General features: G+C 54.1%; 1 protein-coding gene across 2 annotated transcripts in view; it reads left to right on the top strand.

Annotated features, from left to right (window-relative positions):
• The window catches only part of WDR4 (WD repeat domain 4), a 32,016-nt gene extending 26,395 nt beyond the window's left edge, over nt 1-5,621 (top strand). For both annotated transcript variants that reach the window (XM_030806309.1, XM_030806308.1), the window contains exons 8-11: nt 264-328; nt 1,138-1,321; nt 2,570-2,639; nt 4,686-5,621. In XM_030806309.1, coding sequence (XP_030662169.1) covers nt 264-328; nt 1,138-1,321; nt 2,570-2,639; nt 4,686-4,879 — 513 coding nt within the window. In that variant the 3' untranslated portion in view covers nt 4,880-5,621. The remainder of the gene's footprint in view (nt 1-263; nt 329-1,137; nt 1,322-2,569; nt 2,640-4,685) is intronic.
• The last annotated feature ends 20,791 nt before the right edge of the window (nt 5,622-26,412 follow it).

Below are 26,412 nucleotides of genomic sequence, written 5' to 3'. Positions count from 1 at the left end.
TCACTGACCCATTTTGTGGGCTTTGGAGGCTGTCGCAGGCCCCGCAGGGAGTGCCAGAGCCACTGGGGGGCTTTTGTCATCTGCTTGGGAAACGGAATCGGCTACCCTCTTTCCTCACTGATTCCAGAATGTTCCAGTGCTCTTTCCTCTTCCTTGATATGTGGGGGCGTGAGCGTCCTTCGGTCTTGCTCTTGTTGGATCAGAGCGCCCAGCGTCGGGCCCCTGCAGGTGGCCTGAAGTTAATGGGCTTCTTCTCCTTTTAGAGGTTTGCCGCGTCCAGGATTGCGTTCTGGTGCCAGGAGAACTGCGTGGCGCTCCTGTGCGACGGGTAAGCTGCGGCGGCACCTCTATGGCCTCCGGTTCTGCAGACCTGCAGGGGGAAGAGTTAGCGGGTTGGCCACTGGCCCACGTCCTCAATGAAGAGGTCTTGGACGGTGGTGGTATTGGTCTAGCACCCTCCCTCTGAGAATGTCACTTTTGATGACTGCTGCTTGTGAGGGTGGGGGCTCCTCTCAGCCAGCGCCCTTCAACCTGACGTTGAACTTCCCTGGCGTAAAGAGCACCAGCAGCCTCTGCCTGGCCTTCTGAGATGACAGACTTTCCCCTGGGCCAGTCGTGGTGGCATCACCTCACTCCCGGCTCGGGGCTGGTTGGATGGGAACCCCCTGGGGTTGGCGGTGCTGACAAGGTGGGTTTAGGGGTGGAGTGCAGTTCTGCCGCTTCTTCCCGAGCGACTTTTGTGTGTCGGGAAAGGTGTTCTATTTGGTGCTTTCAGCACTTTTCATCTTGTCCTTATGACAGCCTGCGGAGGTCTCTTAGCTCGTTCTAGAAGTACGTAGGTGTGAGAGGAGAGCTGCGCCTGAGCCCAGGGCCTGCGTCCTCCTGCCCTGCCCGCCTGTACCGTGCTGGTTAGCTATTGCTGCACCACAAGCCACCCCAGAGCTTAGGACTTAAAAAAGCGTACGTCACACCGTGGTTTCCCTGGCGCCAGCACTTGGGAGTGGCGCAGCTGGGGCTTTCAGCGTAGGCTCTCCTGAGGTGGCACTGGCGAGGGCTGTGCCGTCTGGGGCACTGGCTGCAGAGCGGAGCCCGTGGGCCTGCAGTCCTAGTAATCGTGCTCTGTTTCTTTGTGGCAAGCACTCCTGTGGTCTACATCTTCCAGCTGGACGCTTGCAGACAGCAGTTGGTGTATAGGCAGCAGCTGACGTTCCAGCACCAAGTGTGGGATGTGGCTTTCGAGGAGACCCAGGGGCTGTGGGTGCTACAGGACTGCCAGGAAGCCCCCCTGGTGCTCTACAGGCCTGTGGGCGACCAGTGGCAGGTGAGACTCGGCACCTTCCTGATGTCCTATGCCCTGCCCTTCCATAAGCCTGGGGGTGTGGGGCGGCAGCTGTGGTTTTTGGGTCCATAGGTGAGCCTCTTTCAACTCAGCCACTTCTGGGGCCCAGGGTCTGTGTCCTGAGTGGCAGTGGCTGGGGCTTCCACCCTGGGTGAAGGGAGCCGGGTGCCTGGCCGGCCTGGCTGGCTTGTCCTATGTGGTGATGTCTGCAGCAGTTCTTTTTTTGGGGGAGTGTGTGGCCCCCCCACACCACACTTAGCGATGAAGTTGGCACTGAGTGTGGCTAGGGTGTGTGGGACTAACACTTGGAGGCTGGGTTAGCACAGCCTCGGGCCTGGGGCACTGGCTGAGCCCTCAGGAGCACGTGGAGCCCCGGGTAGAGGAGGGGGCAAGGGCGGCAGGCTGAGCTGCTTTCCTCCGGGGAGACGGTGGGGTCTCTGGGCGAGGGCGGTGGGCCGAGCTGCTTCCTTGCTGGGGGATGGGGCGAACCCTGTGCCTTGTCTGCATTGCTCCTGGTAACATGGGAGCGATGTCTCTGCCCGCCCCGCGTCTCACAGGGTTGCTGTGGAGTTGAATGGAGTAGGTACCCATTTACCAAAGCTCATTTGAGCACTTTGGAAGCACTTTTTTTTTTTTTTTTTTTGAGACGGAGTTTCGCTCTTGCTGCCCGGGCTGGAGTGCAGTGGTACGATCTTGGCTCACCACAACCTCCGTCTCCTGGGTTCAAGTGATTCTCCTGCCTCAGCCTCCCGAGTAGCTGGGATTACAGGCATGCGCCACCACACCTGGCTAATTTTGTATTTTCAGTAGAGGTGGGGTTTCTCCATGTTGGTCAGGCTGGTCTCGAACTCCCAACCTCAGGTGATCCGCCCGTCTTGGCCTCCCAAAGTGCTGGGATTACAGGCGTGAGCCACCGTGCCTGGCCTGGAAGCACTTTTAAGCCATCCAGTTCTTTTTACCTGATAAGTGGCAGGCCACATGATGCCCCAGTGGGTGCCTGTCGTACCTGCTGGGCCCCTGAGGTTGATGAACTGCATGTGAAGAGCTTGCCCTGGCATCATGGGCCAGCTGCGGGGGCTGCCTCCCCAGGTCTCCACGGAAGGCAAATGGGGGTCCCCAGGCACCAGGAGGGGACCTCCCCTGCAAGCCTTTCTGGCCAGCGTGTGTTGCGTCCTGGTGCTGGGTTTCCACGCCTCTTTCTGATGAATATTTCCTATTTGTCGCCTGCAGTCTGTTCCTGAGAGCGCTGTGTTAAAGAAAGTCTCTGGTGTTCTTCGTGGGAACTGGGCCATGCTGGAAGGTGAGAGCACGGGTGCAGGCTGCCCTTGGGGGTCACACCCAGCGCGGTCCCCAGAGAAAGTAGAAGCACACATTGTGACCCGCCCGGGGGACCTGGTGTGCGGATAAAGAGGGAGGGTAAGCGTGTGTCCCCATCCAGAAAGCGGGGCAGGGCAGGAGGTGGGTGGCGCACAGCAGAAGAAGGAGCCCCCCCATGGGAGTCAGGCTAACAAGAGCCACTCAGGAACAGGGGGCTCAGGGTCTGAGCAGCATCCCCCGCTCCCCACCTGCCTTCAGAGTTGGGCGTTGAAGGTCCCCAGGACAGGGCTGGCACCTGGTGGCTCCCAGAGGGAGCGGGTGCTGTGCTGCCTCAGGCCTGGTCCACGGTGTTGAGGGAATTGATCCCACTGCAGTGTGTGTCAGCAAGTGCAGGGCCTCACTGGGAGGTGTTTAGTAGGTGTCCAGCTAGAGGCCCCGGGGTCTTCAGGAGGCTGATCAGGGGCAGGATGGTTACTGTCCTGACGGGAACACTCAGCTGAGGGGAGGCAATCTAGTCAGCAACTTGTGTGGCTGCAGCTGCAGGAAGGAGAGCAGCCAGGCTGAGGGAGGAGCTAGACGAACATTTTCTACCCTGCCTTCTGGGGACACAACACACCGTAGTTCTGGGTGCGTCATTGTGCCAGCACTGCGCAGTCTTGGAGGCGATGGTGTCTGCAGGATGGATTAGCCCAGCATGGAATCCAGGTGCCTCATTCATGACAAGAAGCTGCTGCTCTGAAGAAGTCTTGCAAAGCCAAACCCCACTCCAGTGAGCACTGAGGTTCCTTGGAGCTCTGGAGGGATTCAAACTGAGGTCGGAGGAGTTTCCGCCGATGGTGGCCCGACCGCCTTCTGCCAAGCTTCCTAAGTGGCGGCACACTGGCTCTGCCTCTGAGGCTTCTCTCCCTCCTGTTTTGCTTAGGATGTTTAGGGTTGAGACGGGCAGGGTTGGGCCCCCCAGCATGGTTGGGATCCCCAGCATGGTTGGGATCTGCTTTAAGAACACTTCAGAGTGAGCCTGTCACTGGCTACGTCAGGGGCTGCAGGCGGCAGTGCTCATGGCTGGGCATCTGCAGTGCTTATGGCCCCCATGCTCTAGGCCACGGACAGCACGGACCTGTTGAGTGTCACCTTGCACAACAGTCTCAGGCTGAAGCCTGGGCTCACTCTCCTGAGATGTTCCATAGATAGAGCGTCCTGTTCCTGGCGCAGACTTGGGGGCCTTGTTGGGAGAGGGACGGGGGAGGGCTGCTGCTCAAGTGTCCCACAAGCAGCAGAGTCGCTGGAGGGGCGGGGAGGCTGCGCCACCTGCCGGAAGGGCAGGCTTCAGGCAATCGCTGGTGTGCGGGTTACCGGCTGGGCCTGTGGTTTCCTGGCCAGGCTGAGGCTGTCTCCGTGTGCCTGTGGTCAGTCATTGCCCCCAATCCTTGGCACTTAGATAAAGTAGATGAAATCCGTGTCCATTCGCTGTGGCTGCAGAACATGCTATCCTACACTCGATGCCTTAAGGCACCCCACCCTGTCTCACTTGTTGCTGTGGGTCGGGTCCAGACTCAGGTGAGCTGTGTCTCTGCAGGTAGCCACCTCAGCTTCACCAGGCAGGGCCCGACCTCGCTCAGTCTGGGTTGTTGGCAGGACAGGGGGCCTCTCTGGCTGTTGGCCAGAGGCCTCTGCTCCTGGTTCCCTGCCACCTGGGCCCCTCCACAGGGCGGCTCATGGTGCAGTAGTGGCTTTCTCCAGGCTTGCAAGCAGAGAGTGCTGGCGGGGTGGAGGCCCAGCCTTGGTGCCCTGGTTTCCATTACATACTTTCGTCTTTGCCCCGTTCTGTTAGGAGCCAGTCCTCAGGTCCAGCCAGGGTGTGGGTCCCAGGAGGTGGGCACCGTGGGGAGCCATCCCAGAAGGTGCCCTCCACGGTCCACCGAGGACTCCAGGAATCAAGAGGTAACTCCCTGCTACAGGGGGCCCGCTGTAGTGGCCGAGTCCCATGTTCCTGCCCCACCTGGCACCTGCCCTTGTTCCCCCATCACAGGCTCTGCCGGCGCAGATGCCAGCTTCAGCAGTCTCTACAAGGCCACGTTTGACAACATGACCTCCTACCTGAAGAAGAAAGAGGAGAGACTGCAGCAGCAGCTAGAGAAGAAGCAGCGGCACCGGAGTCCCCCGCCTGGGCCCAATGGGCATGCCAAGAAGATGAGGCCGGGGGAGGCGACGTTGAGTTGCTGATCATGGCGATCAGTGGTGCCTCTCACCTCAAATCAGGGAAAGCTTTTTGTTCCCCTGCATCCTGGCATGTCCCTTTAAGAAGGAAAAGGTGACGTCAGTTGTGACCAGCTCAGAGGACGGGACTGTCCCCTGGGCTCTAGAAAGAATATTCTTGCTGGGTGCCTGTGCCCCCTTTCTGGTTGAAGGGAAGCCAGACCACTGGAGTGGAAGCTCTTGAAGCACTTTCTTTTCATGTTGGAGGCTGCGTGTCAGCCTGTGGTGGCAGCAGCTGTGTTTCTGCTGTTCTCATACCGCCCTTCATGTCCGCTGCGTCTTCGTCTAGGAGCGTCTGTGGGCTGACGTTTCTGGCATGGTGGACGTTTTCATGTTGTTCCCGCCGTCTCAGCGTCCATGTGATGTGCTGCCCCGCAGTAGCTGCTCGCCACACAGGCTGTTGAAACTCCCCACGAATGCTTCAGCCCACCCCAGCCCCAGCCATACCCCTTGTGCTCAGGAGCTGCCCCTGGAGAGTGGCTCCCTTGTGGGAAGTGAGAAACACGTTTCGGAGTCGCAGGGAGCTCTGTCCGGCATCGGTGGCGCAGACGGTGAACTTGTTTCAGGAAGTGTGAGCACACGGGCCTGGCTGGCACCCGGTTTACAGGGAGGTGATTGAGGATGTTGTTATGATTTGATTTGGCTTTGGCACACACTCCAGAGCCACAGGGATGTTGCTGAATTTCAATCACCGATTAGCAAGGCAAAACACCTTGGTGCATGCACTGTGTGTGAGGTGCGCACCGCGTGATCGCGCGCTGTGTGTGAGGTGCACGCTGCGTGATTGCACGCTGTGTGAGGTGCGCGCTGCGTGATCGCGCGCTGTGTGTGAGGTGCGCGCCGCGTGATCGCGCTCTGTGTGTGAGGTGCGCGCCGCGTGATCGCGCGCTGTGTGTGAGGTGCGCGCCGCGTGATCGCGCGCTGTGTGTGAGTGAGGTGCGCGCCGCGTGATCGCGCGCTGTGTGTGAGTGAGGTGCGCGCCGCGTGATCGCGCGCTGTGTGTGAGGTGCGCGCCGCGTGATCGCGCGCTGTGTGTGAGTGAGGTGCGCGCCGCGTGATCGCGCGCTGTGTGTGAGTGAGGTGCGCGCCGCGTGATTTGGGAAGAGGCTTCTGCGAGGGGTAGGCTTCTGGGTGCATCACCTAATTCGTTCGGGCCGGCTCCTGATGAAGTCTCCACACAGGAACAGGTTCATGCTGGCGATGACTTTGATGTGGGGGATCTCTGGGGACTCAGAATCCTGTGTATCAAAAGCTGGAATGCTTCAAATTTTTCATAAGTGCCTTGTTTTCCTTTTAACATTGATCTGGAAACAGTGCTGTCTGCAACGCTGAGGCCTACTCCTCTCTGCTGGGGATCGAGGGTTTCAGAAGGCAGGGGCCATGCTGGGCCACTGTCCTGTACAAGCAGCCTGGCCTCCTTCACGCTGCCAGGGCATCTGGCGCAGGGCATGCTCTCTCGTTCATAGTCTGCTTTGAAAGTCTTGGTTTTAGGAGAGGTTCAGGTTGGTCTTGCTGGCATCTTCACCTAAAATAGGGTCTGGCAGACAGGCCCATGTGCTGCATCCTGCCCACGGCCTGATAGATGGCCTGTGAATGGCTTTTTTACATTTTAAAAATGGTTGAAAAGAAATTAAAAATATATTTCATGACATGAAAATCATGAAATTCACATTTCATTGTCTGAGACTAAACTTTTATGGCTGCAGCCATGCCTGTCTGTCCACGTCTCATCTGTGTCTGCTTTGTGCTACAGCTGCAGAGTGGAGTGGCTGGGACTGAGACTGAACAGCCTCCTCACAGGGCTGCGTCTCTCCACGAGGACTGCGGGGCTCCTCTGAGGCTCTGCTTCCTCCCCAGCAGGGCTGGCTTCCTGCTATTCCTCAGCATCCTGCCTTGGTCCTGGGTTGCTTCCTCTGCCAATAGCCGTTTCTGTGTCTCAGTGGATGGCGCAGCCGCCTTCTTGCTGGTACCTTGACTGACAGACTGGTTCCTGTTCACCTGCCTGAAGTCGTCCCAGAAATACCTCTTACAGTTGCATGGGTTGAACCCAGCTCTGCATGTATTTAGAGTTTTGTCTCTTGCCCCTTCACCCAGAACAGCAGCACCCACCGCCTTCCTGTCCCCTGTGACTGCCTCGCAGCTGGGTCTGTTCTGTGAGATGTCACCACCCTTTTTGCCATCTGGGAGGATCTCATTCCTTCAATTTCCTCTGCTCTCTTCCGTTATGTTTTTAGTTTCTATGTATTTTACTTTTGGGACATTCCTTGGACTTTGTTCTACCTCTTTAATTGATGATGAAAATTTGGTCATTGTATCTGGTTTTTTTTTTGTTGTTGTTTTTTTTTGAGACAGAGTCTTGCTCTGTTGCCCAGGCTGGAGTTTAGTGGCACAATCTCGGCTCACTGCAACCTCCACCTCCCGGGTTCAAGTGATTCTCCTACCTCAGCCTCCCGAGTAGCTGGGATTACAGGCACCTGCCACCACGCCCGGCTAATTTCTGTATTTTTAGTAGAGACGGGGTTTTGCCATGTTTGCTAGGTTGGTCTCCAACTCCTGACCTCAGGTGATCCTCCTGCCTCGCCCTCCCAAAGTGCTGGCATTATAGGTGTCATCCACTGCACCCAATCTATTGTATTTAATTCTGAGCACTTACTTCCAGACGGTCTCTGTCACCCAGGCTGAAGTGCAGTGGTGTGATCTCAGCTCACTGCAGCCTCAACCTCCCAGGCTCAAGCAATCCTCCCACCTTGGCCTCCCAGAGTGCTGGGATTACAGGCATGAGCCATTATGCCTAGCCCCTCTTTCTTCATTTTGATTACAGTATGCGTACTGTACATCTGAAAAGTGCATGTGAAATGCTAGAACTGGGATTTCAGCAACTGAATGCATGTGTGTGACTACCCACGAGAAGCAGGACACTTAGCACCTGCTGAGAAGCCCCCATGCCCATGTTCCCTTCTAGGCACTGCCACGTGCATGCTGGCCGGCCTGACCTCAGTTTTCCTCTGTTGCTCTGGCTGCTTCTGCTCCACTCTGTGAGGCTCATCCACCTTGTTGCCTGTGGTTGTGGATTGTTCATTCTCAGTGCGATGCCAAATATCCATTGTGTGAAAATTCCACAGCGTGTTCATTCTGTTATTGATGGGCATTTGGGTAGTTTCCACAGTTTGGCTGTTAGGGATAGTGCAGTGATGAACATGCTGGCACCTGTCTTGTTTTTTTTTTATTTTTTATTTTTAGAGACAGGGTCTCGCTCTGTTACCCAGGCTGGAGTGCAGTGGTGTGACCTCGGCTCACTGCAACCTCAGCCTCCTGGGCTCAAGTGATCCTCCCCCCTCAGTCTCCTGAGTGGCTGGGACGGCAGGTGTGTGCTTGCATGCTGGCTAATTTTTGTAGTTTTTGTAGAGATGGTGTCTTGCTCTGCTGCCCAGGCTGGTCTTGAACTTCTGGCCTCAAGCAGTCCTCCTGCCTTGGTTTCCCAAAGCACTGGGATTACAGGCGTGAGCCACTGCCCCCGGCCAGCACCCGTCTTCTGGAACATTTGTAAGCATTTCTGTTGGGCGTGTACTTGCGCGTGGAATTGCTGGCTCTCAGTTATGCACGTTTCTTAGAAGATACTGCCAGTTCTTCATCCCAGACCCCGACCCCAGTGTGGAAAACGCAGTGCATCCTCACGTCTAGTGTTTGCGGCTGTGGCGGCTCATGATCAACTTGGAAGGCCCATAGTGTGTGGTGTGGAGTTTTTCAGGGAGCCAGTGACACTGCCCACCTTCGATCCAGACCTAACCTTGATCCAGTTCTCTGAGGCCACCTTACCAAAACCTTGGCTTACCCATCTTAGATCACTCACCCTGGGGGAAATGTGCCACAAGGTCACGAGGGCACTCAGCTAGCCTACAAAAGTTACCATGGCAGAGAACTGAGGCCTGCAGCCAGCAGCAGCTGACCAGCTGTGAGGGCCCCTCCGGGAAGGAGGGCTTTCTGTGTTTATTCCTGCATCCCATAGATGTTGACGTGATAGGTTTTTCTTTCTGATTTCCCTTGTGAGATCATTGGTCTGTGGGTTATTTGGAAGTATGGTTTAATTTCCAAACATTTAGGGTTTTCCTCCAGATTTTGTGGTGGTTTCTGGTTTTAATTCCATTGTGGTCTCAGAATATACTTTGCTGACCCCTCTGTTTAGATTTGTTGAGCCGTGTTTTGTGCTTCACAGTGGGAGGGTGATTGTATGTGCACGTGCAGATGTGTGTGGCCCCCACACAGTGTCTCCAGCTATCCCTGTCTTGCCTCTCTGTGCCCAGTGCACCCTTCTCAGCCCTGCCTTGTGACCCTGGAGCTGGGCCCTCCCTGTACCCTCCTTTGCAGGTTGGCACAGTGTTTGGCTCTGTCACCGGCAGGAGCTGGAGGGACTCCACAGGAGGGAGGGGCCTGCCCTCCTGGTTCCAGTGTGCTTGCTTTTCCTGGCTTCCGTGGTGTGTGTGCCTGCCAGCCTCATGGTGGGGGCGGGGGCTCTCAGTGACAGTCTCCAGGAGTTTAGCGACACCCAGGTTCATTCACCACGGTGGGAAGGATTCCTGCTAAGCTTCCTTGCCTCTGTCCATCTCCCAGGGGGTCTGCCTCCCTCCTGCCCCAGGGAGAGCTTCTGGGTGAGTCTCGCTGGCACTCCCACCCCGGAGGCCTTGGCCTGCTGCACCTCAGCCAACTGCGCAACCCGGCACATCATAGCCCCACTCAGGTCAGAGCTGCGTCTCAGCCGACGTTCTCACCGAGATCCAGACTCAATGCTTGTAGGTTTGTTGTCTCAGTCCTGGCGGTGGAGGTTCTCCCGAGGCCTCAGCACCCCTGTTCTCGGAAGTCTCTTTACATGTTAGTGGAACCCTCTGTTCCTGTTGAATCATTCTTCGTGTTAAATGTTTCTGTCTCTTGGCTGATACATGATGGTCATCATGTGTGTATTCTCTGGCTGCTTTTGATTGTTTCTCTTTATCCCTGGTTTTCTGTAATTTGAGAAGCTTTACGGTGTGTGTGTGTGTTTTGGGGGTTTGTGAAGATTTGTAGGATTGTCATTTTTATGCAATTTGGAAATATTCCAGCTATTCAGACTCCTCCCTTGCCCCCTGCAGTCCCAGGTGCTCGAATGGGCTGCTTGCTCTGGACTCCTGGGTCCGTGAGTCTCTGCTTATCTTCTTCAGTGTGCATTTCATTTTCGTTGGATTCTGTTTCCACGTCTTCAAGCTGACTGATCTTTCTTTTAAGCTGCTGTTAAGCCATGGCCATTTTCTGTATGAGCCATTGTGTTTTTTCATCTCTATAAATTTGGTTTTGGTATTTTACAAAATGTCTTCCAGCTAGGGTGGTGGCTCACACCTGTGATCCCAACACTTTGGGAGGTTGAGGCAGGGGGATTTCTTGAGCCCGGGAGTTTGAGACTAGCCTGGGCAATACAGTGAGACCTCATCTTTAAAAAAAATTAAAAAGACCAGGCGCGGTGGCTCACGCCTGTAATCCCAGCACTTTGGGAGGCCGAGGCCAGTGGATCACAAGGTTAGGAGTTTGAGACCAGCTTGGCCAATATGGTGAAACCCTGTCTCTACTAAAAATATAAAAAATTAGCTGGGCACACGCCTGTTGTCCCAGTTATTTGGGAGGCTGAAGCAGGGCAATCACTTGAACCTGGGAGGCGGAGGTTGCAGTGAGCCGAGATCGCGCCACTGTACTCCAGCCTGGGTGACAGAGCAGGAATCCGTCTAAAAAAAAAAAAAAATCAGCCAGGTGTGGTGGCAATGCCTGTAGTCCCAGCTGCTCGGGAAGCTCACTTGAGCCTGGGAGTTTGAGGCTGCAGCAAGCCGTGATTGCACTGCTGCATTCCAGCCTGGGTGACAAGAGTGACTGTCTCAAAAAAAAAAAAAAAAAAGCACACCAGTGTCTTCCATTTCTCTTCTAATCATAATCATGCTTTTAAAAATACCCTTGAGCATATGGAGCAAATTTAAGATAATTGTTCCTTTTCTGCTAATTCATGATCGCTGTCATATCTAGGTCTGTTTCTGTTGACTGTGGACCACTTATGTGCGATCTGTGGACCACTTGCATGTGATCTGTCGGCCAACGATGAGCTTATTGGGATGTAGCTCCATCGTAAGTTGAGGAGCATCTGTGATTTGTCCTCTGCTTATGGGATATGTTTTTCTGCTACTGAGTCTGTCTAGTAAATTTTTGACTAGGAACATGGTGAGATTTACATTATTGAGTGTGAACTTTAAAGAATATTACGCTTTCTGGCAGGCTGTTAAGCCTCATGTAGATTAATTTGGTCTTTTTCAGGTTTAAGCTCACTAGAGTGAGGCTGGAGTAGCCTTTCCTTGGGATGATTTAGTCCTTCCAAGGTGTGACCTTCCTGCTGTCCCTGCAGAATCCTGGGTATTCAGAAGTGTCTGCACACTGGCTGGAAGGACGAGGGTGATTTCTGTGCAAGGTGGGAATTGTCTTACCCTCCAGAGGATTGTTCTTTCCCAAAAGCTACTCTTTGGCATCCTGGGGTTTTACAGAATGTGTAGGTTGGTGTTCATCTGAAGACCCCGATGGGACCCTGGTGCGTATTTCCTTCCGTCTTTGTAGCTCCCCTTCCGTTTGCGGGTATTCTGTCCCAAATTCTAGCTGCCTTGGCCTTACCTATACCAAGGAGGCCAAGTGGCCCGCTCACCCCACTCCCCTTCCAGACAGGGTGTAGACAGGGCCCCTCCCATCTCCTGGACGGCCACAGGCCCTGTGCAGAACTTCTGCAAGGGGGTCTCTTCCCCAGGGAGTCTCCTGGTGGTGGCCGTGTTGCCTCAGGCTCACTGTGCACTAGGCAGGTCACATTGTTGCTGCCTGAGGGGCAGGGGTTACCACCCTGTGGTTCAGGTGAGAAGCCCGAGGCCCAGGTGAGGAGTATCTGGCTGCCCATGCAGTGTTTGGACAGCATGCCAGCCCCTGCCAGGAGGCCCAGCTTCTCCAGCCCAGCCCACACCCACCAGGAAATGCCCCGATTTTGCTCCCCTGGGGCAAAGGCCCTTGGGTGGCTGAGCATCCCCTCTCCCAGCACTCGGGGGCATCTACAGTTGCTCAGCTGTTCATTTAGTGCTGGGAGTGGAAACTCATATGCTGAGCGGCAGTGACGCTGCGGAGCTGACACCAAACCCCACAGCCCGCCCGGTCACCCGCTTCACTGAGGGCCACAGCCCCCCAGGGTCAGGTGGCCACAGGGGTCCTGGCCATGTGGGACATCCGTTCTGTGGCCCTGCTCAGGATGGCACACGGCGGGGACTGGCCCTGGGGTTGAGGCATGGGCTCAGCCACCACCCTGCAGGGACGCAGCCAGGGACCTCTTCCGAGCAAAGGGACTTCCCCACTCATCCCCAGAATACTGAGGGGCACGCTGCGTGCCAGGCTGGCAGGGACCCTGGGGATTGTGCAGTGAGCTGGATGGGGCAGGGGCCCCTTCCCAAAATGTGGAGTCTCAAGGCTGCTCATGGTGAAACGCTGGGCCCTGGGGATTCTGCAGCGAGCTGGATGGGGCGGGAGTTCCTTCTTAAAATGTGGAGTTGAAGTGCTGGCGCCCAGGGATTCCGCAGTGAGCTGGGCATGGATTCGTGAAGCTGCTCATGGTGAAATGCTGGGGTGACGCTGGATGGGCCATAGCTTCTAGCAGCTCTTGTTTCTGTGAGGCCTCCAGAATCTGGCCTCAGCCCCAAGCCTGTGGGCATTGTGCCACTGTCACGAGGAAGGTGGGTGACAGCGAGTGCCTCCCTGGGAACTTGCCCCCAGGCTGTGCTCCTGGGCCATCTCCTTCACCCTCCCCTTCACAACCACCCCTCCTTCTCCCAACTCAGGCACCTGCAGAGGAGAGGGGCCCCGGACGGGGACAGCAGGGCAGAATCCCAGCTCCCAGATCCGGGGGAGGGGGGATTGGGTATGGGGGCAGTGGTGCAAGGCGTAGTGCCAGGGGTGGAGGTGGTGTGGGGAGGGCTGGCCCCAAGAGTGCAGTTTCAGGGGTAGGGGCCAGGTGGGTGCGGGACCCAGGGGCGTGGCTTCAATTCTCCCCCCAGGGCCTTGGGAATGGCCTCCAGGAGCCTGGCATGGGGAGGCCAGGGTCACCAGCTGAATCATCTGGACCAGAATCGCACAGCAGTGCCCTCCTCTACAGCAAGACCTCACCCAGGGGTCCCCACAGAGGAGGCAGGAAAGCTTGAGGGTCCCAGAGGAGTGTGGAGCATGCACCATGCTACACTATACCACACTACACACACGTGCACCACGCACGTACATACGCATGTGCCACACCACATCACACAACACTCGTGCACCATACATGCACACACACCCACAGCATACTGCACTACACTACACACACGCACCATACATGTACTTATGCATGTACCACACATCACATGTGCACACTCCACACACACCATACGTGTACATACACAAGTACCACATGCACTCACATAGCACACATCCACACATGTGCCACACACTAAACTCACACCATACATGCACATTCACATGCCGCACCACTCCACACACATGCACCATATATGCACATACCCTCATACATACCACACACACATGCACACACGCACAACCACACATCACATAGCACACACTCGCACCATATATATGCACATACATATATTCATACAGCACACATCACATCACAGTACACCACACCACAGATGCACTTATGCACCATATGTGCACATACACACATATGCATACACTCACACCACACATGCACACTCCATATGTGCATTGCACACATACACACCACACATTACACTATACACACACCACACAGGCACACACGTCCACTCATGTGCAGACACCAGATACAGGTGCACACATACACCACACACCACACACACATTATACCACGTACTATGCCACACACACATAAACCATACATGCACATGCATACGCACATACACCATCCCACTCACACCATACATGTACACATGCACAGACACACCATACCACAAATGCACGCACCACACCACATACAGAACTGTCCCACTTACACCATACATGTACATAAACACCCCACACATGCACACAGCATCAGACACCACAAACATATACCACACCACTTACTGCTATGCACACACAAACACACCGTACCACTCACATCATACATGCACACACACACTACACTATATAGACGCCATGCAAACCCCACACCACATAGATACGCACATACACAAATACCACATACTATTTACACACCATACAGACACACCACACATGCTCATACACAGAGTTGGTCTGGAGATGGAGTCACTGCAGCCAGCAGGGGTGGCGTGCAGACAGGAGGGCCTAACTCAGGCAGGCACAGCAGGTACACAGAGGTGGCCCCAGGAACCCTCCTTTTGCCCAGCCGCCTCCTTTCCGTGGCCTCGAAGCCCCTCATCCTCCCAGGCCAGCCCCATCCTCAGCCACAGGCGCTCCCAGCACTCTGTGAGGCTCTACTCGCGGATGGCAGGCACTTCCCCTTACTGGTCTCAAAGGAGACCCCTTCCTGCCAGACACCCCTGGGCTGGGGCCATGAGCAGGGCCACTCCAGGCCGGGGCAGGCAAGTGCTGCCCACTGAAAAACCACCGTGGACGCGGCGGGGCCTCTGCATGTCACCCCTTGGTGCACTGGAGGCCTTGGCGGTGGCTCCTGGCTGAGCATGGGGACTTCGCTACCAGTCTGCCCTGGGTCATGTATGGAAGCCTCAGCCGGAGGCGTGGGACCTGAAGGCCCGACACTTCCTGTTCTGCTCAGCTCCTCCTCGGAGGAAGTGGGGTTTGCACCATGATGGCCCTTCACCCCTGCCCCCTCCTCTCTACACCTGCGCTGATGTCAGACAGCAACCCCTCGAGACAGGTGGGACATGCCATTCCTCCTGTGAGGTCACAGCAAGAAGTGCATCAGCTTGAAACGAGAGGCAGCTCTTGGGGGCAGGAGTCAGTGGCAGCACCAAGCGACCCACCCACCACGTTTGGGGGTTGGGGACCTCCAGAGCAGGCAGGGGCTTGCTTCCATCAGATTTGGGAGAGGGCACCATTAGGGAGAAGAACACAGTGGCCTTGGGAGTGAGAACTGACCGTGGAAAGCAACAGGAACACATTCTGCTAAGGAGCGGAATGAAAAACCCTGGAGAGCAAACTGAGCAGGAGAACGGAGTGGAGGAAGCAGCTGAGGAGGATAAAGAGATGGGAACAGGAAAGAAAACCTGTAGGATGAGATGTTGCTATGTTGCTCAGGCTGGCCTCCAACTCTTGGGCTCAAGTTATCCTCCCATCTCGGCCTCCCAAAGTACTGGGATGATAGGCATGAGCCATCACACCCAGCCAGAAAGCAGAATTTTTTTTGTTGTTTTTTGAGACAGTTTCACTCTTGTTGCCCAGGCTGGAGTGCAGTGGTGCAATCTTGGCTCACTGCAACCTCAGCCTCTCAGGTTCAAGAGATTCTCCTGCCTCAGCCTCCTGAATAGCTAGAATTACAGGTGTCTACCACGCCTGGCTATTTTTTTGAGTTTTTAGTAGAGATGGGGTTTAACCGTGTTGGCCAAGCTGGTCTTGAACTCCTGACCTCAAGTGATCTGCCTGCCTCAGCCTCCCAAAGTGTTGGGATTACAGGCGTGAGCCATGGTGCCCGGACTTCATTTTGCCTTTAAAAACCTCTGTGTGGCTGGGCGTGGTGGCTCACACCTGTAATCACCTGAGGTCAGGAGTTTGAGACTAGCCTGGCCAACATGGTGAAACCCGATCTCTTAAAAATACAAAAATTAGCTGGTCCTGGTGGTGTGTGTAGTCCTAGCTACTTGGGAGGCTGAGGCAGGAGGATCGCTTGAACTTAGGAGGTGGAGGCTGTAGTGAGCCAAGATCGTGCCATTGCACTCCAGCCTGGGTGACAGAGACTCCATTTCAAAAGCAAACAAGTTTGACAGGGAACAGTCACACAGTTGAGAAAGGATTATGCAAACCAGAATCAATAGTGACCTGATGAACCGGGGTTTCTGACGATTCTAAACCACGGAGGCTGAGGGTCCCAGCTAAATAAACAATGACAGCACCTCGGGGAAGTGGGTGAGACGTGCAGCGGGCTGTGGAAGGAGGCCAGAAGGATCCCGGCCCTAGTCTAGGCTGCTGGTAATGAGAACTTAACAGGGCGCAGGGCGACGAGCAAGTGCTGTAGTCCGAGGAGCGGCCCCTGGGCGCCAGCGCCGTGGGTGGAGGCCGTCCCTCCTAAGGCGCAGCCGGTGCGTTTGGGACCGGGGAGCAGATCCCGCGCCTCTCTGGACCCCGGAGTTTCTCGGGATCACTCGGCCGCGGAGGCGGAGGCCTCGGCTGCACAGAAACCCGGGGCGGCCACGGGGAAGCAGCACCCTCAGGTGACTGGATAATCGGTCAGAGAAGCCCCGAGAAGGACCTCGCCCATCCCCGTAGGCGCGGGACGGCCCAGGCCGCCAGGACCCCCACGCGCAGCCCAGTCCGTGGGGCGCGACCCCAAGGCCAACAGCAGAGGACGGGGCCAGGGCAGGGGCTGGGGCTGGCAGAGGGCGGAGGGCGGGGAGGGCGCTCCGGGGAGGTCAAGGCCAGGGCTAGGCTTTCAGGGCCATGCCCTGGCTCCCCGCCCCTTGGGGAGATGGGGGCGGGGGGCGCTGTGAGCAGAGGGGCCCTGGTGGAGAAGGTGCTGCTGGCCAGGGGCAGGGAGGGCAGCGGGGGTGCGACGGAAGCCCAGGTGGGGACTTGGGGTGGCCGAGGGGACCCTTGGGCTGCAGGGACAGGGGAGGGGAGCAAGGAGTATGGCTTGGGCAGGTGCCAGGGGACGGTTGGTGCCCTTTATTCTGAAGGGGGATGTGCTGCCCAGGGCAGCGGGACCTGGAATTACATTTTGAGATTTCCAGGAAAGTTTCAGGTGGAGGCAGAGGCTGGGCGCAGAGGAAAATGTGGCAGTGGCAGAGTGTGGGGTGAGAGCTGCAAAGAGAGGAGGTCACTGAGGTGGACAGTGGGACAGGGAGAGGAACAGAGGGACAGGGAGAGGAACAGGAGTTTCAGAAACGTCCTGGACGCATTTGGCAGCCGTCAGCGTTGCTTTCCATTCATGGACAAAGCGTGGGTGCCCAGAAGACGCCAGAAGCCAGTGCGGAAGCCCAGGCCTCCCTGCCGCCACCCGGCGCTGGCTGAGCTGCAAATGGCTGTGTAGAGCCTCCTCCACACCTCACCCCGGTCTGGACCGGACCACAGGGTCCTTACCAAAGGGACCTTTCCCAGGTCCCGAGTCTGACCCACACCCAGAAGCAGTGCTTGGTGGAGTCTGCCCTGAAGATGCACGTCCAACAATATGCAAACACCCAAAAGGTTATAGGCTGTGCATTGTGTCACAAGGAGCACTGTGCAGCCGTGACAGATGAGTGACCATGTGGGGTGGTTCCCATGACCTGCTGCTGAGCACGAAGCAGGTGCAGATGTGTGTCTGCAGCGTGTGCCCTTCAGGTAAGAGAGATGGGGAGAGAAGCAGTTATTCGGGTGCTCTGGAGGAAGGAAGGATAAACCAGGACCTAAAGAGAGTGGTTGCCTGTAGGGGTGGATGGGAGTGGGGCAGAAAGTAGGGAACAGGAATGGAGTAGCAGGGATGGGGCGGGGCAACATTTTTCTAAGGAGACTTTCTGTGAAGCGCCCCATTAGAATCACAGTGATGTTTCACAGCCCCCCAAAATAAACAATGAAGATCAACCAGGTTGTGGGAGAAATTCCAAATGGATATAAACAGTAACAAGCGAACTTCACTGTTCAAAAGGAATAACCACCACCCTGAATCCAGGGTGAAGGAAAGAAACGAGTAACTGTGGGCCAGGAACGGTGGCTTACGCCTGTAATTCCAGCAGTTTGGGAGGCTGAGGCAGGATCACCTGAGGTAAGGAGTTCAAGACCAGCCTGGCCATCATGGCGAAACCCTATCTCTACTAAAAATACAAAAATTAGCTGGGCATGGTGTAGTCCCAGCTACTGGGGAGGCTGAGGCAGGAGGCCTGAACCCAGGATGTGGAGGTTGCAGTGAGCTGAGATCACACGCAAGCCTGGGCCACAGAGCGAGACTATCTAAAAAGAAAAAAAAAAGTAACTTTGGAAAACAGGATTTTGATGGATGCCGTAAGTTTAAAGACAAAAAGAACTGGACAGAATACTGGAGATCAAGCTTGTCCAACTCGAGGCTTGCGGGCTGCATGTGGCCCAGGACAGCTTTGAATGCAGCTCAACACAAATTTGTAAACTTCTGTAAGACATTATGAGATTTTTTTGCGATTTTTTTAGCTCATCAGTCATCATTAATGTTAGTGTATTTTATGTGTGGTACAATACAGTTGTTTCAGTGTGGCCCAGGGAAGCCAAAAGATTGGACACCCCTGCCGTAGATCGTGAATGTTTTTCACACAGGGGTCCAGGCTAGCAGTTCTGAAATGTATGTGCACATGAGGATTGACCACACGGGTAAATCTAATCTACAGTGGACAGTGCGAGCCAGAGGGAGGCCAAGGAAAGACCTTGGTGTTGGGTTGGCTCCAAGGTATCTGTGTAAACCCGTGGTTTTTACCATGTGTATATGCAGGTAGATACAGGAATAAATGCAGAAGTCTGCCTGCTTGGGTTATTACGTGCACATCTTTTCTAGGTCTTTAAGCTCAAAGGGCTTAGAAACGATGATATCCCAGCCACAGTGAGCTCACCTTGCACTCAGATCTTCGTTTTCTAGCACTATTCTCCAACGTATGAAACTGGCAATCCTTGGAGAACTGGTTTATTCCAGGACTGGGGCAGACAAAATCCTAGCTAAGCCTGGAGTACTTTGTAGATGCAGAAAATGAGGATGTGCTTGAAAAAGATGGGGAATTGTTGAAAGAACCCAGGGGCCAGCCTGAGGGAGATCCCAGTGGCCAAACCTGGAATGAGTCGATGACCATAGCACTGGTTTATAATAGCATAAATGTCCCCAAATCCATACTGATATCAACAGATAACTGGATACGGCCAGGCGCAGTGGCTCATGTCTGTAATCCCAGCACTTTGGGAGGCCGAGGTGGGCCATTGCACTCCAGCCTGGGCGACAAGAGCAAAACTCCGTCTTGAAAAGAAAAAAAAAATTCTTAGTAGAAGCAGGAGACTTGCGGTCATGGGCCCACCTGGACTCCTCAGCCACGATGGCTGCATTCCCAGTGTCGCCCACACCCCTGCCTCCCGGGCCGCCTCCAGCAGGGCTCTGGGTCAAGCGAGAAGAGAGGTTCACTTGTGCGAGGAAGGTCTGTCTTTCTGTCTACAGGCCTGGAGATGGACCTGGGAGAGCATGACCTCGCCACAACATCACCATCCTGATCAGAGGCGAGAGGGGAGAAGGTCATAGGTGTGGAGGTGGGCAGGTGGTGTGGAGTGGAGCCTACAGAGGGGATGGGGGTGTGTCCTGGAGTGCACAGGGTGAAGGACCCCCACCACTACCCCACCACCTTTGGGTGCTTAACCAGAAAGGTGGAACAGCAGAACACCAAAGGGTATGTGTGCACACATGCACACACACACACACACACATACACACACACACACACTGCTGAAGCCCAAGACAGGCATGGACTGGTTGACCCTGGGAGGTAGGGTATAGAGGATTAGAGAGTGCCCTACATGGGAAAGATGGGGACCAACCATTCCCAAGCACCAAAGATGGACTTGGAAAATCCCAAAGAAATACTAGAGCGCGGCCCGAGTAGGGCTGCTGAAGTATTTGCTTCCTCCTTGGTCAACCCCAGCCCTGAGGCACGGCGTCCGGCCTACCCGGTCTAAGCGTGGCACTGGGAAGTACGATTGTGGGGCACAGGGCAAAGCCTGAGGGGTGATGGAAACGCTCCACGTCCTGCCTGGGGTGACGGTTACATGGTGTGCACGTTTGACAGTACTCACCCAACAGCATCTTGAGGTCTCTCTGTTTTGCTGTATGTAAACTACATCCCCCCTCCCCACCTCTGCAAACACAAATTCAGGAAGGCAGGAAAATCAGGCAGGAGTCCTTCCCGGTCTCACTTGCCCCTGGATGTCCCCTGCGGCCCTCCCGCTATGACCTGACCATTTTCCCTCTCTGCTGGTTCATGCACAAACACAGCCAGGCCAAGTGACTCCATACTTTAAAAAGTGTCCCCACACCATCATCTTCCTGTCCCAGGACCCAAGCCAGGCTCCCAGGCTGCCCTTTGCTGTCGCCTTAGTCCCCTCCACGCTGTGACTGTCCCTCAGTTCGTCCTGGCCTCAGTGGCCATGACACCTCTGAGGGGTGAGTGCTGCGGAATGTGTCTCCACGTTTGGCCTGACGTCATGTCATCAGGCTACATATTTCGGCGGGAAGTGCATGCAGTGGCGCTGTGTCCTTCCCAGGGCACCACACCAGGGGTCCACATGTCCAAGTGTCTCATGACTGGCAATGTTGACCTTGAGCACAAGGTTAAGGAGGTATCTGCCAGGTTTTCTTTTTCTTTTTTTTGAGATAGAGTTTTGTTCCGTCTCCAAGCTGGAGTGCAGTGGCGCCATCTCGGCTCACTGAAACCTCTGTCTCCCAGGTTTCAGTGATTCTCCTGCCCCAGCCTCCTGAGTAGCTGGGGTTACAGGCGTGTGCCACCACGCCTGGCTAATTTTTCTATTTTTAATAGAGATGGGGTTTCACCATGTTGGCCAGGCTGGTCTCAAACTCCTGACCTCAGGCGATCCACCCGCCTTGGCCTCCCGAAGTGCTGGGATTACAGGTGTGAGCCACTGCGCCCGGCCCATGATACGTTTTTTAACTAAATTGTTTATACAGTCAGGGGCCCTGAAAAAAAAAATTGCCCAGGGTCCTGCACACCCAAAGGCACCCCTTGTTCCCATTTCTATCACTGCAGATGCACTTGCCTCTTCTAGAACGTGACAGAAATGAGGTCCTGTGGCATGTGGTCTTCATGTCTGGTTTTTTTGCTCAGTGTGATGCTTCTGAGACTTCTCCACGTTATTGGTGTTTCCATACCTGCTTCCTTTTTTTTTTTTTTTTTTTTTTTTTTTTGAGACGGAGTCCCGCTCTGTTGCCAGGCTGGAATGCGGTGGTGCAATCTCGGCTCACTGCAATCTCTGCCTCCTGAGTTCAAGGGAGTTTCCTGCCTCAGCCTCCCAAGTAGCTGGGACTACAGGCACATGCCACCATGCCAAGCTAATTTTTGTATTTTTAGAAGAGACGGTGTTTCATCACGTTGGCCAGGATGGCCTTGATCTCTTGACCTTGTGATCCGCCCGCCTTGGCCTCCCAAAGTGCTGGGATTATAGGCGTGAGCCACCGCACCCGGCCACATCTGCTTCCTTTTTTTTTTTTTTTTTTTGAGAAGGGTCTTGCTCTGTCACCCAGGCTAGAGTGCAGTGGCATGATCTCGGCTCACTGCAGCCTCTGCCTCCTGGATTCAAGCAATTCTTCTGCCTCAGCCTCCCAAGTAGCTGGGATTACAGGCACCCGCCACTGCGCCCGGCTAATTTTTGTATTTTTAGTAGAGACTCGAGAGAACTTGAAGTTCTAATTCCAGAGCACTCATCCATTCATTTTGTGGCCAGACTCCCTCCTTGGAGCATGGGTCAGATGTGACACATGCAAAGCAACTCCCAGCAGCACCACAGCCTGACACGGGGAGGCAGCACCCTCGATAAGGCAACATGTACTCACAGCGACATCGATGACTCTCTGCCCTTAGAACATGCTGAGTGATTCTGCAACCAAATTCAGAAATAGGCAAAGCCAACGTCAGGTGTCAGAAGTCAGGGTCATCCTTACAGGGAAATTGCAGGGGGTGGGGGTTGAATACAAGAGCAATTGAGGGGAGGGGTCTGCAAAGCTGCTGCGGGTGCTGTTTCCTGATGTGGCCAGGACGATGAAAAGCAAGCTGTGGTCTATTCGCACAGAGGAATGTGTGTGCACTTAGGATTCGTGCTCCCTGACTGGCTAGCCAGTCTCCCCAGTAACAGGTAAATGCACATTTTCAGGTCAAAAAATAAAGACAGAAAAAGCTGGAAGCAGGGTTGATTGGCACGAGCCGCTTGTTCTAGAACTAGAAGCCAAGAGCACTTTGTCCTGATGCTGTGCTGGATACTGTCCCTGCAGGTCCTGAGGGACCCGCTGAGGCATCCAGAGCAAATCTCGGGGCCACAGCCCCAGCGAGGGTGGCAGAGGCATCAGATACTGAGTAGTCTTGCAGTTGGAGGGGGCTGGCAGACGGCACGTGTAAGTGTGGGGAAAAGGCATGGCAAATTTCAAAGCAGACACAGAATGACACGCGGTCCTGGAAGAAGCATTCTCCTCTGTTTCAGACTGCTATGCAATCGAACTAAAAACGATGCACCTAACCCTGGCCCGCTCCCCACCCTGCACATTCACTAGACGGTCAGAGGAAGGCAGGGCAAGGACAGGTGCCTCTGATGCAGTCTGGTGGCTGCGTTTCCGTGGTGTGTCTCCACTATTGACTCGACTCTAGATGTCCTTGCTCTCAGTACACGTTGATGGCTAAAAGCAGCCTAGGGCCGGGCACGGTGGCTCATGCCTGTAATCCCAGCACTTTGGGAGGCCAAAGTGGGTGGATCACTTGAGGTCGGGTTCAAGACCAGCCTGGCCAATATGGTGAAACCCCCATCTCTACTAAAAATACAAAATTTGGCCGGGCGTGGTGGCGCATGCCTGTAATCCCAACTACTCAGGAGGCTGAGGCAGGAGAATCACTTGAAGCCGGGGGGGGAAAAAAAAAAAAAAGCAGCTTAGAAGAATTGCAGTCCGGGCCCAGTGGCTCACACCTGTAATCCCAAAACTTTGGGAGGCTAAGGCAGGTGGATTGCTTGAGGTCAGGAGTTCAAGACTAGCCTGACCAACATGGTAAAACCCTGTCTCTACTAAAAAAAATACAATGATTAGCTGGGCATGGTGGCGGGCGCCTGTAATCCCAGATACTTGGGAGGCTGAGACAGGAGAACCGTTCCAACCCGGGAGGCAGGGGTTGCAGTGAGCCATGCCACTTAACTGTAGCCTAGGCAGTAAAGCAAGACACAGTCTCAAAAAAAAAAAAAAAAAAAAAAAATGCACAAAGGAAACAGAACAAGTTAGCAAGGATGTGGCACAACCACTTCAGAAAACCAGCAGTTTTGGGCCAGGCACAGTGGCTCACACCTGTAACCCCATCACTTTGGGGGATTGAGGTGAGAGGATCATTTGAGTTGGAGGCTATAGTGAGCCATGATTGTGCCACTGCACTGCAGCCTGGGCAACAGAACAAGACTGTCTCAACAACAAAAAAAAGACAAAATCAGCAGTTTTTAATAAAGTCATAAATGCACCGATGGCCAGGCAATCCTACTCCTAGGTGTTTACCCAAAACGGATGAAAGCAATGTCCCTGAAAAGATTCGCACAAAAATGTTCACGGCAGTTCCATTCTCAATAGCTCCAGACTGGAAACAAACCAAATGTCCATGAAAAATCAAACTGCAGCACATTCATCCAAAGAAATATACACAGCATTAAAAAGAAGCAGGAGGGCCGGGCACGGTGGCTCATGCCTGTAATCCCAGCACTTTGGGAGGCCGAGGTGGGTGCATCACCTGATGTCAGGAGTTCGAGACCAGCCTGGCCAACATGGTGAAACCCCCTCTCTACTAAAAATACAAAAATTAGCCAGGTGTGGTGGCGCATGCCTGTAATCCCAGCTACTCGGCAGGCTGAGGCAGGAGAATTGCCTGAACCTGGGAGGCAGAGGTTGCGGTGAGTGGAGATCATGCCATTGCACTCCAGCCTGGGCAACAAGAGTGAAACTCCATCTCCAAAAAAAAAAAAAAAAAAAAAAAAAAAAAAAAAAAAAAAAAAAAAAAAAAAAAAAAAAAAAAAAAAAAAAAAAAACTACTTCAAATTTAAAATTTTTGGAACTCCTGTTTAGTTTCTAAGTATTACTTCACGTTGGAAACACTGGGCTTGTCTCTCTGGCAGGCACTGCCCACACCTTACCCACCAGTGCCCTGGTTCTCATCAGGGGACCACAGCAAGGGGCAGTGTCAGTCATGAGAGGTGGCTCTTTTTGTTCTGAAAATAGTTTCCCCTTTAAGATTTTCAGGTTTTGGGGAGAGCGATTCTGAGAACTCTGAAGGCCATTTCCATGGAAATGAGAAGAAAAATATTTCCCTAGGACGAAGTACCTGCCGGCCACCGTGGGAAGTGTTTTCACGGCCGCTTCACTGAAGTTTCACTGCCACCTAGGGAAGCTGCTATCACTGTCACACCATGAGTGAGGCGCCCGGCGCTCCACGACTGCCTGTGGTCACACACAGGAAAGTGCTGGGGCCAGGGTTGGAACTGGCATGCCTCCAAAGTCAACCCCCTACTCCGGGCACGGTGGCTGACGCCTGTAATACCAGCACTTAGGAGGCCGAGATGGGTGGATCACCTGAGGTGAGGAGTTCAAGACCAACCTGGCCAACGTGGTGAAACCTCATCTCTACTAAAAATACAGAAATTAGCCAGGTGTGGTAGTGGGTGCTTGTAATCCCAGGTACTCAGGAGGCAGAGGTGGGAGAATCGCTTGAACCCGGGAGAGGGAGGTTGCAGTGAGCTGAGATCGCACCACTGCACTCTAGCCTGGATGATAGAGTGAGACTCTGTCTCAAAAAACAAAACAAACTGGCCAGGCGCGGTGGCTCATGCCTGTAATCCCAGCCCTTTGGGAGACTGAGGCGGGTAGATCACCTGAGGTCAGGAGTTCAAGACCAGCCTAACCAACAAGGAGAAACGCTGCCTCTACTGAAAAATACAAAAATTAGCCAGACGTGGTGGCAGGTGCCTATAGTCCCAGCTACTTGGGAGGCTGAGACAGGAGAATTGCTGGAACCCAGGAGGTGGAGGTTGCCGTGAGCCAGGATTGCATCACCGCACTCCAGCCTGGGCGACAGAGCGAGACTCTGTCTCAAAACAAAAACAAAAAACAGTCAAACCTTACAAGGGACTAGGCTGTTGTCTCCTTGAGAGAAGACATGGCTTTCTTTGTCCTTGGATCCCTGAACCTTGTGCAGTCCCCCCCACACAAGAGGTGCTTAATATTATATGCGGAAGGAATGAATGAATGTATGTTGAATGAATGAATGAGCACACTTTGGATGACTTGTAGGCCCGTCACATGGGTTTGGCTGCAGAGGATGGCTGAAGCCAGTCTTTATGACTGCATTTGTTGTAACCTTCCTGTACTGTGGTGAGGGGTTAGCATTCATTCACTCGCTGATTCACTCATAAGAATATCACAAAGGGTTTGTTTTTTTCCTCAACCAATTGAGTTGCCACCATGATAACCCACCACCAAATATGTTAGTGTGAACTACCTACAAACAGGGATGCTTTCCTACGTAACCACACCTGGACACAGAAATCAGGAAATCAGCACTGATGTATCACGATTATCTGATCCACAGGCCCTGTTCGAGTTTCCTCAATGGCCCCAGCGACGTCCTTTACAGCACAAGAGTCCCTTCCAGGATCCCTTGTTGCATTTAGTGGTCATGTCTCTTCCTTCTCCGAGCTGTTCCTTGGAACGGCTTTTCCATCTTTCCTTGACTTTCAGGACTTTGCCCTTGGATGATCACGGGCCAGGTGTCTTGTGGAGCCCCCCGCCCCTCACTGCGGGTTGGGCTGACGATTCCCCACGATGAGGCTCAGGTGATGCCTCTTGGGCAGGAAGATGGTGAAAGCGACGCGGAGCTCTCACTGCATCCTGCCAGGGCACACAGCTTTAATGTGGCCCACTGGTGGTGGTGATGTTAACCTTGACCATCAGATTAACATGGCATCTGCACTAAAGGAATCAGATTATCTGACTTCAAATTATACTACAGAGCTATAGTAACCAAAACAGTAAGATACGGGCATAAAAACTGACACATAGACCAATGGAACGGAACAGAGAACCCAGAAACAAATCTATACGTCTATAGTGAACTCCCTTTTGACAAAGGTGCCAAGAACATACGTTGGAGAAAGGATAATCTCTTCAATAAATGGGGCTGGGAAAATTGGATATTCATATTCAGAAGAATGAAAGTAGACCCTTATCTCTCGCCATATACAAACATCAAATCAAAATGGATTGAAGACTTAAATCTGGCCAGGCAACATGGTGAAACCCCTTCCCTACGAAAAATACAAAAATTAGCCAGGCATGGTGTCATGTGCCTGTAGTCCAAGCTACCTGGAAGGCTGAGGTGGGAGAATGGCCTGAGCCTGGGAGGTGGAGGTTGCAGTGAGCTGTGATTGTGCCACTGCACTCCAGCCTGGGTAACAGAGCCAGACCCTGTCTCAAAAAAAATGAAATATATATATTTTTTAAACAAGACTTAAATCTAAAACCTCACACTATGAAACTACTACAAGAAAACATTGGGGGCTAGGGGCGGTGGCTCACTCCT

Source organism: Nomascus leucogenys, chromosome 25 (genome assembly GCF_006542625.1).
Source record: "Nomascus leucogenys isolate Asia chromosome 25, Asia_NLE_v1, whole genome shotgun sequence".
Taxonomy (NCBI): Eukaryota; Metazoa; Chordata; class Mammalia; order Primates; family Hylobatidae; genus Nomascus; species Nomascus leucogenys.
The sequence above is the reverse complement of the archived record's forward strand: the minus strand, read 5'-3'. Positions and strand labels throughout refer to the sequence as shown.